We start from the raw sequence: 15,865 nt of genomic DNA on the forward strand, positions 1-15,865 counted from the left end.
GTGGCCTCACTGTCTGCACTATTAGGGGCGTGGCCTCCAGGTGGGCGGAGAGGGAGAATGGGCGTGGCTTTTCAGAGGAGGAGTGGCCTCAGGGCAGCGGGTGTGGCCTTTGGTTGGAGGATGAGGGGCGTGGCCTCCATGAGGGGGCGTGGCCTTTAAATGAGGAAGCGCGTGTGGGCGTGGCCTCCGCCTGAGCCTATAGACGAAGGGGCGTGGTCTATGCGTGGGCGGAAACACGCGAGGGCGTGGTTTATGGGAGTGGGGGCGTGGCCTCAGCCACGACGGGACTCCGAGGAGGGGGCGTGGCCTCTTTCTTAAGCCCCGCCCCTTCCTGCCTCAGCCCGGAAGCGGCGGTGAGCGGAGGAATGGAGGGATTATTGGGGTGTGTGGTCTGCGGGGGCTCCTTTTTGGGGGGAGGGGCAGAATGAAGGGGGCTTTTTTTTTGGGGGGGACACTTCTACCCCCCCCTCACTGCCTTTTTTCTCCCCCCTTCCCCCCCCCCCCCAAAGATGTCGCGCGCCACTAAGCGGAAGCACGTGGTGCGGGAGCTGCTGGAGGAGCACGTGACCCCCGGGCCCGGGCAGAGCGTCGTCAGGGTGGGGGGGGGGCGGGGGGACATGGGGGTGTTGGGGGGCAGTGGGGGGATATTGGGGTGTTGGGGGGAGATGGGGGATATTGGGGTGTTGGGGGGATGTGGGGGATATTGGGGTGTTGGGGGAGATGGAGGATATTGGGGTGTTGGGGGGATGTGGGGGAGATGGGGGATATTGGGGTGTTGGGGGGGAGATGAGGGATATTGGGGTGCTGGGGGAGATGGGGGGGATGTGGGGGATATTGGGGTGTTGGGGGATGTGGGGGAGATGGGAGATATTGGGGTGTTGGGGGGGAGATGGGGGATATTAGGGTGTTGGGGGGATGTGGGGGGAGATGGGGGATATTGGGGTGTTGGGGGGATGTGGGGGGAGATGGGGGATATTGGGGTGTTGGGGGACACAGAGGTGACAGTGGAGGGACAATGGGGGGACACGTAGGGGACAGTGGGGGACATGGAGGGGACACAGAGGGGATAATGGGGGGACAACAGAGGGGACAATGAGGGGAACGCATAGGGGACAATGGGGGACACATAGCAGACAATGGGGGACAATGAGGGGAGAATGGGGGACATGGGGGACACAGAGGGAACAGTGGGGGACACGGAGGTGACAATGGGGGGACACATAGGGGACAATGGGGGACATGGAGGAGACAATGGGGGACATGGACAGGACAATGGGGGGACACAGGGAATAATGGAGGACAAATAGCAGACAATGGGGGACAATGGGGGGACACGGAGGGGACAATGAGGGGATAATGGGGGACACAGGGCATAATGGGGGGACAACAGAGGGACAGTGGGGGGACACAGAGGGGACAATGGGGGAACGACAATGGGGGACATGGAGGGGACAATGTGGGGGGACACGGAGGCAACAGTGGGGGACAATGGGAGACTAATGGGGGACACATAGGGGACAATGGGGGACAGTGGAGGGATAATGGGGAGACAATGGAGGGACACGGAGGTGACAATGGGGGACACGGAGGGGACAATGGGGAGATAATGGGGAACACAGAGGATAATGGAGGGGACAATGGAGGAACACAGAGAGGACAGTGTGGGGACACGGAGGGGACAATATGGGGACACGGAGGGGACAATGGGGGAACACAGAGGGGACAATGGGCGGATAATGGGGGACACGGAGGGGACAGTGTGGCACACGGAGGGGACTGACGCGCGTTGTCCCCTCTCTCTGTCCCCCCCGCAGGTGTTGGGGACACCGGGGAACAACCTCCACGCAGTGGAGACGGCGGAGGGGGGGCGCTTCCTGGCCAGCATGCCCCCCCGCTTCCGGCGCCACGTCTGGATCAAGAGAGGTCACACCCCCCCGTGTCACCCCCCATCACCCCCCTGTCACACCCCCCTGTCACCCCCTGTCACACCCCCCTGTCACCCCCGTCACCCCCTGTCACACCCCCGCTGTCACCCCCCGTCACACCCCCCTGTCACCCCCGTCACCCCCTGTCACACCCCCGCTGTCACCCCCTGTCACACCCCCCTGTCACCCCCGTCACCCCCTGTCACACCCCCGCTGTCACCCCTGTCACACCCCCCTGTCACCTCCCTGTCACCCCCCGTCACACCTCCCTGTCACCTCCCTGTCACCTCCCTGTCACCCCCCGTGTCACACCCCCGTCACACCCCCTGCCACCCCCGTCACCTCCCGTGTCACCTCCCCTTGTCACCACCCCTGTCACCCCCCCGTCACCCCCTGTCACACCCCCCCTGTCACCCCCCCGTCAAACCCCCCCATCACACCCCTGTCACACCCCCCCGTCACACCCCCCCGTCACACCCCCCCGTCACCCCCCCGTCACACCCCCTGTCACACCCCCCCATGTCACCCCCCCTGTCACACCCCCCCGTCACACCCCCCCGTCACACCCCCTGTCACCCCCCCGTCACACCCCCCCGTGTCACCCCCCATGTCACCCCCCCGTCACACCCCCTGTCACACCCCCCTGTCACCCCCCCGTCACACCCCCCCTGTCACACCCCCTGCCACCCCCCTGTCACCTCCTGTGTCACCTCCCCTGTCACCCCCTTGTGTCACCCCCTGTCACCCCCCGTCACACCCCCCCCGTCACACCCCCTGTCACCCCCGTCACACCCCCCCGTCACACCCCCCCTGTCACCTCCCTGTCACCCCCCCCTGTGTCACCCCTGTGTCACCCCCTCCCGGCCGCGTTTGTCACCTCACTGTCACCCTTTCTGCCGCCCTGGCTTCTCCTTGTCACCTCGGTGTCACCTCAGTGTCACCCTGTCATCGCCTCGGTGTCACCGCGCTGCCGCTTTGTCACCCGTATCGTCACCTGTGTCATCACCTATATTGTCACTTGCGTCATCAGCTCTATTGTCACCGCTGTTGTCACACTGTCACCACTGTTGTCACTCAAGTTTCATTCTGTTGTCACCCTGTTATGATATTGTCACTCTGTTGTGACGCTGTTACCTCTTTGTCACCGCGCTCTCAACTTACTGTCACCCCATTGTCAATCTGTCACTTTTTTGTCACCCTATTGACAACCTATTGTCACCCTATTGCTGCTGTATCACTCTGTTGTCACCCTATTGTCACCCTGTTACCTTTTTGTCACCCTATTGTCACTCTATTACTCCTATATCACCCTAATGTCACTCTTAATGTCACCCTATTGTCACTCTATTACTTCTCTACCACCCTATTGTCACCTTATTGTCACCCTAATGTCACTCTATTGTCACCCTATTGTCATTGTATTACTTCTCTATCTTCCTATTATCACCTTATTGTCACTCTAGTGTCACCTTATTGTCATTGTATTATTCCTTTATCACTCTAATGTCACTCTAATGTCACCTTATTGTCACCGTATTGTCACTATATTACTTCTGTATCACCCTATTGTCACCCTAATGTCACCCTATTGTCACTCTATTGTCACCCTATTACTCTTCTCTCACCCTATTGTCACCTTATTACTCCTCTCTCACCCTGTTGTCACCCTGTTGTCACCCTGTTGTCACCCTATTGTCACCCTATTGTCATTCTGTTACTTCTCTATCACCCTAATGTCACTCTATTGTCACCCTATTACTCCTCTATCACCGTAATGTCACCTTATTGTCACCCTATTGTCACCCTGTTGTCATTCTGTTACTTCTCTATTACCCTATTGTCACCCTAATGTCACTCTATTGTCACCCTGTTACTGCTCTATCACCCTATTGTCACCCTAATGTCACCGTATTACTCCTCTATCACTCTAATGTCACCTTAATGTCACTGTATTACTTCTGTATCTTCCTATTGTCACCTTATTGTCACTTTAATGTCACCCTATTGTCACTCTATTTCTCTTCTATCACTCTATTACTCTTTTATCACTCTAATGTCACCCTGTTGTCACTCTATTGTCACCCTATTACTCTTCTCTCATCCTGTTGTCACCCTGTTGTCACCCTATTGTCACTTTGTTACTCCTCTGTCACCCTATTGCCACCTTATTGTCACCCTATTGTCCCCCCATTGTCTTCCTGTTGTCACTGCATTATGTCTTTGTCACCGTATCGTCACTCCATTGTTATTGCGGTATCTGTTTATCGCTGTTATCACTCTATTGTCACCCTATTGTCCCCCCATTGTCTTCCTGCTGTCACTCTATTATCTCTTTGTCACCGTATCGTCACTCTATTGTCACTGCGGTATCTCTTTATCGCTGTTATCACTCTGTTGTCACTCTCTTATCTCTCTGTCACCCTACGGTCATTCTATTGTCGCTGCGTTATCTCTTTGTCACCGTATTGTCACCCTATTGTCACTGTGTTACCTCTTTGTCACTCTAATGTCATCCTGTTGTCACGTTATTGTCACCCTATTGTCATTCTGTCCTTCTATTGTCCCCCTATTGTCATTCTGTCCCCTTATTGTCCCCCTATTGTCCCCCTATTGCCATTCTGTCCCTTTATTGTCCCCTATTGTCCCCCATTGTCATTCTGTCCCCTTATTGTCCCCCTATTGTCCCCCATTGTCATTCTGTCCCCCTATTGTCCCCCTATTGCCATTCTGTCCCCCTATTGTCCCCCTATTGTCCCCCTATTGCCATTCTGTCCCCCTATTGTCCCCCTATTGTCCCCCTATTGCCATTCTGTCCCCCTATTGTCCCCCTATTGCCATTCCGTCCCCCTTTATTGTCCCCCTTAATGTCCCCCTATTGCCATTCCGTCCCCCTTTATTGTCCCCCTATTGTCCCCCTATTGCCATTCTGTCCCCTTATTGTCCCCCTGTTGCCCCCCCAAACGCCCCCACTGACCCCCGTGTCCCCCCTTTTCCTGTCCCCCCCCCCCAACCCCGCCGTGTCCGTCCCCTTTCTCTGTCCCCCCGGCACAGGTGACTTCGTGTTGGTGGATCCCATCGCCGAAGGGGCCAAAGTCAAAGCCGAAATCTCTCTCGTTCTCCTCCCCCGGCACATCCGGGGCCTCCAACGCCGCGGCCTCTGGTAACAACTGCCCCCCCGGGGCAAATCTACCCCCCCTGGGGCAAATTGACCCCCCCAGGGGGGGAAATCCACCCCAAAACCCCCCAAAACCCACTGCCCCCCCCCCCGGTTTCCATCCATCATCTTCAATAGCAGCGGTTTGGGGATGGAATTACCCCCCCAGGGGCAAATTTACCCCCCCAGGGGGCAAATTTACCCCCTCAGAGGGCAAATTTAACCCCCCAGGGGGTAAAACGAATCCCCATGGGGCAAATTTACTCCTTCAGGGGGTAAAATTACCCCTAAAACCCCCAAAACCCACTGCCCCCCCACCCCTTAATGCCCCATATCAGAGGTTGAAGGGGTGGAATTACCCCCCCAGGGGGCAAATCTACCCCCCCGGGGGGCAAATTTACCCCCCCAGGGGGTAAAATGACTCCTCATGGGGCAAATTTACCCCTTCAGGGGATAAAATACCCCCCTGGAACCCCCAAAACCCACTGCCCCCCCCCCCAATGCCCCACATCAGAGGTTGAAGGGGTGGAATTACCACCCCAGGGGGCAAATTTACCCCCCCAGGGGGTAAAAACAGCCCTTAAATACCCCCCCTGTCCCCCCCCAGGCCCGAAGCCTTCGCCCTTCCCGAGCGGCCAAAGACCCCCGAGAGGTGAGGGGGTAATTAGGGGGTAATTAAGAGGAGGGGGTAATTAAGAGAGGGGGGTAATTAAGAGCGGGGGTAATTGAGGGGGGCAATTTGGGGGGGGGAAAGGGGGCAAATAAGGGGGTGTTAATGAGTGAGGGGGTAATTAAGGGGGGGAATAAGGGGGTGTTAATGAGTGAGGGGGTAATTAAGGGGGGGAATAAGAGGGTGTTAATGAGTGAGGGGGTAATTAAGGGGGGGAATAAGGGGGTGTTAATGAGTGAGGGGTAATTAAGGGGGGAATAAGGGGGTGTTAATGAGTGGGGGGTAATTAAGGGGGGGAATAAGGGGGTGTTAATGAGTGGGGGGTAATTAAGGGGGGGAATAAGGGGGTGTTAATGAGTGGGGGGTAATTAAGGGGGGAATAAGGGGGTGTTAATGAGTGAGGGGTAATTAAGGGGGGGAATAAGGGGGTGTTAATGAGTGGGGGGTAATTAAGGGGGGGAATAAGGGGGTGTTAATGAGTGGGGGGTAATTAAGGGGGGGAATAAGGGGGTGTTAATGAGTGGGGGGTAATTAAGGGGGGGAATAAGGGGGTGTTAATGAGTGGGGGGTAATTAGGGGGGGAATAAGGGGGTGTTAATGAGTGAGGGGTAATTAAGGGGGTGTTAATGAGTGAGGGGGTAATTAAGGGGAGAATAAGGGGGTGTTAATGAGTGAGGGGTAATTAGGGGGGGAATAAGGGGGTGTTAATGAGTGAGGGGTAATTAGGGGGGGAATAAGGGGGTGTTAATGAGTGAGGGGGTAATTAATGGGGGGAATAAGGGGGTGTTAATGAGTGGGGGGGTAATTAGGGGAAGGAATGTGTGTTCCCCCTTTTTGACCCCCCCGGAAACGCGTGTTCCCCCTTTCTGACCCCCCCGGACACGTGTGTTCCCCCTTTCTGACCCCCCCGGACATGCGTGTTCCCCCTTTTTGACCCCCCCGAAAACGCGTGTTCCCATTCTGACCCCCCCGGACACGCGTGTTCCCACTTTCTGACCCCCCCGTACACGCGTGTTCCCCCTTTCTGACCCCCCCGTAAACGCATGTTCCCCCTTTTTGACCCCCCCGAAAACGCGTGTTCCCATTCTGACCCCCCCGGACACGCGTGTTCCCACTTTTTGACCCCCCCCGGCCACACACGTGTGTCACTCTGTGTCCCCTCAGCCGCAATGGGGACGAAGATCTCTTTGTCAACACCAATCGAGGGGGGGACACGCGTGACAGCGATGAGGACACGCGTGACGAAGAGGACACGTGTGACGATGAGGACACGGGTGACGAAGAGGATGACACGTGTGACGACGAGAGCGACGCGGAAGCCGAGAGAGACACACGTGACGATGGCGACGCGGCTGTTCCCAAATAAAAGGGGGTTCGGTGGCTCCGGAACACGCGTGGGATGAGGGGGAACACGCGTGGGATGAGGGGGACACGCGTGACGAGGGGGGAGGAGAGGACACGCGGAGTCAGAGGTGTCCCATGGATGAGGTTCCGCGGCCACACGGGTGAGGGGACACGAGGACACAGCAGTTCCCGCCCAAAACATGCCAAGAACATGCCGAGAACATGCTAAGAACATGGAATTCCCACTCCAAACACAGCATGAACAGGGAATTCCTGCCCAAAACACGCCAAGAACACAGAATTCCTGCCCAAAACATGGATTTCCCACCCAGAACATACCAAGAACACGCCAAGAACATGGAATTGCCACCCAAACACGCCAAGAACACAAAATTCCCATCCAAAACACGCCCAGAACACACCAAGAACACGGAATTTCCACCCAAAACAGGGAAAGAACACAGAATTCCCCCCAAAACATGCCAGAAACATGCTAAGAACATGGAATTCTCACTCCAAACACAGCGTGAACAGGGAATTCCTGCCCAAAACACGCCAAGAACACAGAATTCCTGCCCAAAACACGGATTTCCCACCCAAAACATGGTAAGAACACGCCAAGAACATGGAATTCCTGCCCCAAACATGCCAAGAACCTGGAATTCCCGTTCAAAACACAGAATTCCCCCCCCAAAACATGCCAAGAACATGAAATTCCCACCCAAAACACGCCTGGAACACACCAAGAACACAGAATTCCCCCCAAAACATGCCAGGAACACGCTAAGAACACTGAATTCCCACTCCAAACACAGCGTGAACAGGGAATTTCTGCCCAAAACACGGATTTCCCACCCAGAACATACCAAGAACATGGAATTGCCACCCAAAACATGCCCGGAACACACTAAGAACATGGAATTCCCACCCAAAACATGGGAAGAACACACAATTCCCACCCAAAACATGGGAAGAACACACAATTCCCACCCAAAACACGCCCAGAACATGGAATTCCCACCCCAAACATGCCAGGAACAGAGAATTCCTGTCCAAAACACACCCGGAACACACCAAGAACATGGAATTTCCCCCCAAAACATGCCAGGAACACGCTAAGAACATGGAATTCTCACTCCAAACACAGCGTGAACAGGGAATTCCTGCCCTAAACACGCCAAGAACACACAATTCCTGCCCAAAACACAGATTTCCCACCCAAAACATGGCAAGAACACACCAAGAACATGGAATTCCCACCCAAAACATGCCACGAACATGGAATTCCTGCCCCAAACATGACAGGAACCCAGAATTCCCACCCAAAACACGCCCGGAACACAGAATTCCCGCCCAAAACATGCCAAGAACACGCCAAGAACATGGAATTCCCCGCCAAACATGCCAGGAACACGCTAAGAACATGGAATTCCCATTCCACACGGCCATGAACAGGGAATTCCTGCCCTAAACATGCTAAGAACACAGAATTCCTGCCCAAAACATGGAATTCCCACCCAAAACATGGCAAGAACATACCAAGAACACGGAATTCCCACCCAGAACATGGTATCCCCACCCAAAACACGCGTAGAACACGGAATTCCTGCCCAAAACACATGAGGAACATGGAATGCCCACCCAAAACATGGAATTCCCGCCCAAAACATGCCAAGAACACGGAATTCCCACTCAGAACATGGAGTTCCCGCCCAGAACACACTAAGAACACGCTAAGAACACGCCAAGCACACGGAACGGTTGTCCCAAAGCCTTTATTGATCCCAACGTCATTTGGTGATGGTGTTGCTGAGGAGAAACCAATGCTCCCAGTTACCCCCCAGTGCTCCCCACTTCCGTCCCAGTGCCCCCCAGTCCCCTCCCAGTATGCCCCATCCCCTTCCCAGTGCCCCCCATTTCCCTCCCAGTGCCCCCACCTCCCCTCCCAGTACTCCCCATTCCCTTCCCAGTACCTCCCACTTCCATCCCAGTGCCCCCCATTCCTCTCCCAGTAACCCTCACTCCCCTCCCAGTACCCCCCATTCCCCTCCCAGTGCCTCCCAGTCTCTCCCAGTATGCCCCATGCCCTTCCCAGTTCCCCCATTCCCCTCCCAGTGCCTCCCAGTGTCCCCCATCCCTCTCCCACTGCCCCCCACTCCCTTCCCAGTGCCTCCCAGTACCCCCTATTCCCCTCTCAGTGCCCCCCAGTCCCCCTCACTCCTGTCCCAGTGCCCCCCACTTCCCTCCCAGTGCCCCCCACTCCCCTCCCAGTGACCCCCACTTCCCTCCCAGTCTCTCCCAGTACCCCCCATTCCCCTCCCAGTACCCCTCACTCTCCCCCATTCCCCTCCCAGTGCCCCCCATTCCCCTCCCAGTCTCTCCCAGTACCCCCATTCCCCTCCCAGTACCCCTCACTCCCCCCGACTCCCCTCCCAGTGCCTCCCAGTACCCCCCATTCCCCTCCCAGTGCCGCCCTGTCCCCCTCTTTCCCCTCCCAATGCCCCCCAATCCCTCTCCCAGTGCCTCCCAGTCCCTCCCAGTGCCCCCCCAGTCCCTCCCAGTGCCCCCAACTCCCCTCCCAGTCCCTCCCAGTGCCCCCCGTTCCCCTCCCAGTCCCTCCCAGTGCCTCCCCAGTGCCTCCCAGTGCTCCCAGTTCCCCTCCCAGTCCCTCCCAGTGCCCCCCCAGTCCCTCCCAGTCCCTCCCAGTGCTCCCAGTTCCCCCCCTCACGCGTTCATGCTCTTTCCGCTGCCGCTCAGGACGATGTACGGCGTTTTCTGCGCCTTTTGCTTCTCGGTGAGGAGCGCGACGGTGCCCAGAGGGGTATCCGAGGAACTCATGCGCTTCAGCAGCTGCCGAAGGGGACCCCAAAACCGGGGGGGGGGTCACAACAGCCCCCCCAAAACCGGGGGGACCCCCAAAACCACCCCCAAACCCTACAGGGGGAGATGAGGCTGAACGGGGGGGGGGGGGGCGCAAAAGTGGGGCAAAAAGTGGGGTTCAGGAGCGCCTCCTTGGGTTGAGGACCCCAAAATTGAGATCGGGGGACCCTAAAATATGGGGGGAACCCCAAAAGTGGGTTGAGGACCCCAAAATTGAGGTGTGGGGACCCCAAAATGGGAGGGGGACTCTAAAACCTCCCATTGAAAACTCTATGAAGGGAGATGGACAAAGGGGGGGGGACCCCAAAAGTGGGGCAAAAAGTGGGGTTCGGGAGTGCCTCCTCGGGTTGAGGACCCCAAAATTGAGTTTGGGGGACCCCAAAATATGGGGGGAACCCCGAAAGTGGGTTGAGGACCCCAAAATTGAAGCGGGGGACCCCAAAATGTGAGGGGGACTCTAAAACCTCCCATTGAAAACTCTGCGAAGGGAGGTGGACAAAGGGGGGGGGACCCCAAAAGTGGGGCAAAAAGTGGGGTTCAGGAGCGCCTCCTCGGGTTGAGGACCCCAAAATTGAGTTCGGGGGACCCCAAAATATAGGGGGAACCCCGAAAGTGGGTCAGGGACCCCAAAATTGAGGTGTTGGGACCCCAAAATGTGAGGGGGACTCTAAAACCTCCCATTGAAAACCCAACGAAGGGAGGTGGACAAGGGGGGGGGACCCCAAAAGTAGGGCAAAAAGTGGGGTTCAGGAGCCCCTCCTCGGGTTGAGGACCCAAAAATTGAGTTCAGGGGACCCCAAAATATGGGGGGAACCCCAAAAGTGCGTCAGGGACCCCAAAATTGAGGCGTGGGGACCCCAAAATCTGAGGGGGACTCTAAAACCTCCCATTGAAAAGCCTATAAAGGGAGATGGACAAGGGGGGGGACACCCCAAAAGTAGGGCAAAAAGTGGGGTTCAGGAGGGCCTCCTCGGGTTGAGGACCCCAAAATTGAGCTCGGGGGACCCCAAAATATAGGGGGAACCCCGAAAATGGGTTGGGGACCCCAAAATTGAGGTGTGGAGACCCCAAAATGTGAAGGGGACTCTAAAACCTCCCATTGAAAAGCCTACAGAAGGGACAAGGGGGGACCCCAAAAGTGGGGCAAAAAGTGGGGTTCAGGAGTGCCTCCTCGGGATGAAGACCCCAAAATTGAGTTTGGGGGACCCCAAAATATGGGGGAACCCCAAAAGTGACCCCAAAATTGAAGCGGGGGGACCCCAAAATGGCGCAGAACCCCAAAACTCATCACCTCAAAGCCTGATGGGAGAGGTGGGGCTGAACGGGGGGGGACCCCAAAAGTGGGGCAAAAAGTGGGGTTCAGGAGCGCCTCCGGGATTGGGGACCCCAAAATCGGAGAGAGGGGACCCCAAAATTGGGGTGAAAAGTCACAATGGGATCAAAGGGGACCCCAAAAAGCTTCTGGGAGCCCTAAAAGTGGGCTGAGGAACCCCAAAATGGGGCTGAATGGTCACAATGAAATGGGGGGGACCCCAAAAATGGGAAGAGGAGACCCCAAAACTGCACTGGGGGACCCCAAAACTGGGCTGAAACCTCCCAATGGGACCCCAAAAAGGCTCCAGGACCCCCAAAACTGGGCTGAGGGACCCCAAAACTGGGCTGAAACCCCACCGTGGGATCAGAGGGAACCCCAAAACTGGGCTCAAGACCCCAAATGTGGGCTGAGGAACCCCAAAACTGAGTCGGAGAACCCCAAAACTCGATGTGAGGTGCACAGTGGGAATGGGGGGAACCCCAAAATGCTCCTGGGAGCCCCAAAATTGGGCGGAGGAACCCCAAAACTGGGCTGAAACCTCACAGTGGGACCCCAAAAAGGCTTCAGGACCCCCAAAACTGGGCTGAGGGACCCCAAAATTGGGCTGAAACCTCCCAACGGGACCCCAAAAAGGCTTCAGGACCCCCAAAACTGGGCTGAGGGACCCCAAAACTGGGCTGAAACCTCACATTGGAATCAGAGGGGACCCCAAAAGGCTTCTGAGAGCCTCAAAACTGGGCTGAGGGACCCCAAAAGTGGACTAAAACCTCAGAAAAGGACCCCAAAAAGCCTTCAGGACCCCCAAAACTGGGCTGAGGGACCCCAAAACTGTGCTGAAACCCCACAATGGGACTCCAAAAGTGGACTAAAACCTCACATTGGAATCAGGGGGGACCCCAAAAGTCTCCAGGACCCCCAAAACTGGGCTGAGGGACCCCAAAACTGGTCTGAAACCTCCCAAAGGGACCCCAAAAGGGCCCCAGAACCCCCAAAACTGGGCTGAGAAACCCCAAAAGTGGACTAAAACCACACATTGGAATCAGGGGGGACCCCTAAAGGCTTCTGAGAGCCTCAAAACTGGGCTGAGGGACCCCAAAACTGTGCTGAAACCCCACAATGGGACTCCAAAAGTGGACTAAAACCTCACATTGGAATCAGGGGGGACCCCAAAAGCCTTTGGGACCCCCAAAACTGGGCTGAGGGACCCCAAAAGTGGATTAAAACCTCACATTGGAATGAAAGAAGACCCCAAAAAGCTTCTGAGAGCCTCAAAACTGGGCTGAGGGACCCCAAAACTGCGCTGAAACCTCACAGTGGGACCCCAAAAAAGCCCCAGGACCCCCAAAACTGGGCTGAGGAACCCCAAAAGTGGACTAAAACCTCACAGTGGGACCCCAAAACTGGGCTGAAACCTCACATTGGAATCAGAGGGGACCCCAAAAGGCTTCTGAGAGCCTCAAAACTGGGCTGAGGGACCCCAAAAGTGGACTAAAACCTCATATTGTAATCAAGGGGAACCCCAAAAGGCTTCTGAGAGCCTCAAAACTGTGCTGAGGGACCCCAAAACTTGGCTGAGGGACCCCAAAACTGTACTGAAACCTCACAGTGGGACCCCAAAAAGCCTTCAGGACCCCCAAAACTGGGCTGAGGGACCCCAAAAGTGGACTAAACTCTCCCAATGAGACCCCAAAAACGCCCCAGAACCCCCAAAACTAGGCTGAGGAACCCCAAAAGTGGACTAAAACCTCACATTGGAATCAGGGGGGACCCCAAAATGCTTCTGAGAGCCTCAAAACTGGGCTGAGGGACCCCAAAAGTGGACTAAAACATCAGAAAGGGACCCCAAAAAGCCTTCAGGATCGCCAGAACTGGGCTGAGGGACCCCAAAACTTGGCTGAAACCCCACAATGGGACCCCAAAATGTCCCCAAACCCTTCAAAACTGGGCTGAGGGACCCCAAAACTGGGCTGAAACCCCACAATGGGACCAGGGGGGACCCCAAAAGGCTTCTGAGAGCCTCAAAATTGGGCTGAGGGACCCCAAAACTGGGCTGAAACCCCACAATAGGAACAGGAAGAACCCCAAAATGCTTCTGAGAGCCTCAAAACTGGGCTGAGGGACCCCAAAAGTGGACTAAAACCTCAGAAAGGGACCCCAAAAAGCCTTCAGGACCGCCAGAACTGGGCTGAGGGACCCCAAAACTGGGCTGAAACCCCACAATGGGACCCCAAAAAGCCTTCAGGACCCCCAAAACTGGGCTGAGGGACCCCAAAATTTGGCTGAAACCTCACATTGGAATCAGGGGGGACCCCAAAAGGCTTCGGAGAGCCTCAAAACTGGGCTGAGGAACCCCAAAACTTGGCTGAAACCCCACAATGGGACCCCAAAATGACCCCAAACCCTCCAAAACTGGGGTGAGGGACCCCAAAACTTCACTGAAACCTCACATCGGAACTATGGGGGACCCCAAAAAGCCCCCAGGACCCCCCAAAACCCCTCTCACCGCCTCCTCGTCCAACTTCTTCATCCTCCGTTCGGTCTTCATCTTTCCCGATCCCTTCCCGTGAAAGCGGTGCGAGAGCTGCCGGAAGGCCTTGAGGACATCGGACGGCGGTGAGGGGACAGCGTGGGGACCCGGAATTGTCCCCCCCTCCCTCCCGGTGTTTTGGGGTACCCCCTTTTCACCTCTTTGGGGGTCAACTTGCGCCCCGTTTCGTCGACGTATTCGATCTTCACGTCGGGGCGATACCCTTCCTTCTCTTTGAAGTCCTGCGTGAAACCGCGGTACTCCTCGCGCCGCGAGTATTTGTCATCGATGGCCCTGACGGGGACAGTGGGGACATCGCGGAGGCGGAGACGGGGACGAAGGGGACATCGGGGATGGGGATATGGGGACGTTGGGGACAGTGGGGACATCGGGGAGGCGGATACGGGGACGTCGGGGACGGGGGGACAGCGGGGATGGGGAGATGGGGACAATGGGGACATCGGGGATGGGGATATGGAGACATTGGGGACATCGGGGATGTGGATATGGGGACAATGGGGACATTGGGGACATCAGGGATGTGGATATGGGGACGATGGGGACATTGGGGACATCAGGGATGTGGATATGGGGATGAAAGGGACATCGAGGATGTGGAGATGGGGACAATGGGGACATTGGGATGTGGATATGGGGACAATGGGGACATTGGGGACATCGGGGATGTGGATATGGGGACGATGGGGACGTTGGGGACATCGGGGATGTGGATATGGGGACGTTGGGGACATTGGGGATGTGGATATGGGGACGTTGGGGACGTTGGGGACATTGGGGATGTGGATATGGGGACGTTGGGGACATTGGGGATGTGGATATGGGGACAGTGGGGACGTTGGGGACATCGGGGATGTGGATATGGGGACGTTGGGGACATTGGGGACATCAGGGATGTGGATATGGGGACAATGGGGACGATGGGGATGTGGATACGGGGACGATGGGGACATTGGGATGTGGATATGGGGACATTGGGGACGTTGGGGACATTGGGGATGTGGATATGGGGATGTTGGGGACATCGGGGATGGGGATATGGGGACAATGGGGACGATGGGGATGTGGATATGGGGACGATGGGGATGTGGATATGGGGACGTGGGGACATCAATGATGTGGATATGGGGACAATGGGGACATCAGGGATGTGGATATGGGGACATTGGGGACATTGGGGACATCACAGATGTGGATATGGCGAAGTTGGGGACATCGGGGATGTGGATATGGGGACAATGGGGACATTGGGGACATCGGGGATGTGGATATGGGGACGTTGGGGACATCGATGATGTGAATATGGGGACAATGGGGACGTTGGGGACATCACGGATGTGGATATGGGGACAATGGGGACGTTGGGGACATTGGGATGGGGATATGGGGATATTGGGGACATCGGGGATGTGGATATGGGGACGATGGGGACAACGGGGATGTGGATATGGGGACATTGGGGATGTTGGGGACATCAATGATGTGGATATGGGGACGATGGGGACATCGGGATGTGGATATGGGGACGTTGGGGACAGAGGGGACAGCGGTGTCCCCGTCGCCACTCACATTTTGTCTTCGATGCAGTACACGGCCGAGGGCAGAGATTTATTGGGAGCCTTCACCCTCGGAACCTTCTGCACCGTCGTCTCCAACAACCCTGAGCCCAACAGACCCATAGAGAGACCCATAGAGCGACCCATAGCGACCCACAGCGACCCATAGAGACCCACAGCGACCCATAGCGACCCATAGAGACCCATAGAGACCCATAGCGACCCATAGAGACCCATAGAGACCCATAGAGACCCATAGAGAGACCCACAGAGAGACCCACAGCGACCCATAGCGACCCACTGAGACCCACAGAGACCCACAGAGACCCATAGAGACCCATAGCGACCCATAGAGAGACCCATAGAGACCCATAGAGACCCACAGCGACCCATAGAGACCCATAGAGACCCATAGCGCCCCATAGAGTGACTCATAGAGACCCACAGTGACCCAGAGAGCCACAGAGACCCATAGA

At 56.4% G+C, this 15,865-nt stretch overlaps 2 protein-coding genes across 3 annotated transcripts in view; one reads left to right on the top strand and one right to left on the bottom strand.

Moving 5' to 3' along the window:
* The first annotated feature begins 296 nt into the window (after positions 1-296).
* Positions 297-7,132, top strand: EIF1AD (eukaryotic translation initiation factor 1A domain containing). Of its 2 annotated transcripts, none has more exons than XM_054052538.1 (6): positions 297-353; positions 510-596; positions 1,815-1,923; positions 4,977-5,085; positions 5,687-5,731; positions 6,914-7,132. In XM_054052538.1, exons 2-6 carry the CDS (start codon positions 510-512, stop codon positions 7,113-7,115), a joined length of 552 nt encoding a protein of 183 aa, XP_053908513.1. In that variant the 5' UTR covers positions 297-353; the 3' UTR covers positions 7,116-7,132. The 2 variants fall into 2 exon arrangements, with proteins under 2 accessions (XP_053908513.1, XP_053908512.1); XM_054052537.1 differs by having other exon boundaries at positions 330-382.
* A 1,687-nt stretch (positions 7,133-8,819) lies between these two features.
* The window catches only part of SART1 (spliceosome associated factor 1, recruiter of U4/U6.U5 tri-snRNP), a 51,132-nt gene continuing 44,086 nt past the window's right edge, over positions 8,820-15,865 (bottom strand). Inside the window, exons 25-29 of the mRNA XM_054052465.1 lie at positions 15,403-15,493; positions 13,974-14,109; positions 13,792-13,881; positions 9,822-9,943; positions 8,820-8,902 (exon numbers count right to left, since the gene is read on the bottom strand). Of these exons, the coding sequence (XP_053908440.1) occupies positions 8,884-8,902; positions 9,822-9,943; positions 13,792-13,881; positions 13,974-14,109; positions 15,403-15,493 (458 nt within the window). The 3' untranslated portion in view covers positions 8,820-8,883. The remainder of the gene's footprint in view (positions 8,903-9,821; positions 9,944-13,791; positions 13,882-13,973; positions 14,110-15,402; positions 15,494-15,865) is intronic.

The sequence above is a fragment of the Cuculus canorus genome, chromosome 34, assembly GCF_017976375.1.
Source record: "Cuculus canorus isolate bCucCan1 chromosome 34, bCucCan1.pri, whole genome shotgun sequence".
In the NCBI taxonomy this organism is placed as follows: Eukaryota; Metazoa; Chordata; class Aves; order Cuculiformes; family Cuculidae; genus Cuculus; species Cuculus canorus.

Excerpts from the sequence above, each read along its gene's own strand:
- EIF1AD (XM_054052538.1), top strand. The coding sequence starts at position 510 with ATGTCGCGCGCCACTAAGCGGAAGCACGTGGTGCGGGAGCTGCTGGAG. Across the intron at positions 5,086-5,686 it reads CTCCAACGCCGCGGCCTCTG|GCCCGAAGCCTTCGCCCTTC; the intron begins GTAACAACTGCC and ends GTCCCCCCCCAG. Across the intron at positions 5,732-6,913 it reads CGGCCAAAGACCCCCGAGAG|CCGCAATGGGGACGAAGATC; the intron begins GTGAGGGGGTAA and ends GTGTCCCCTCAG.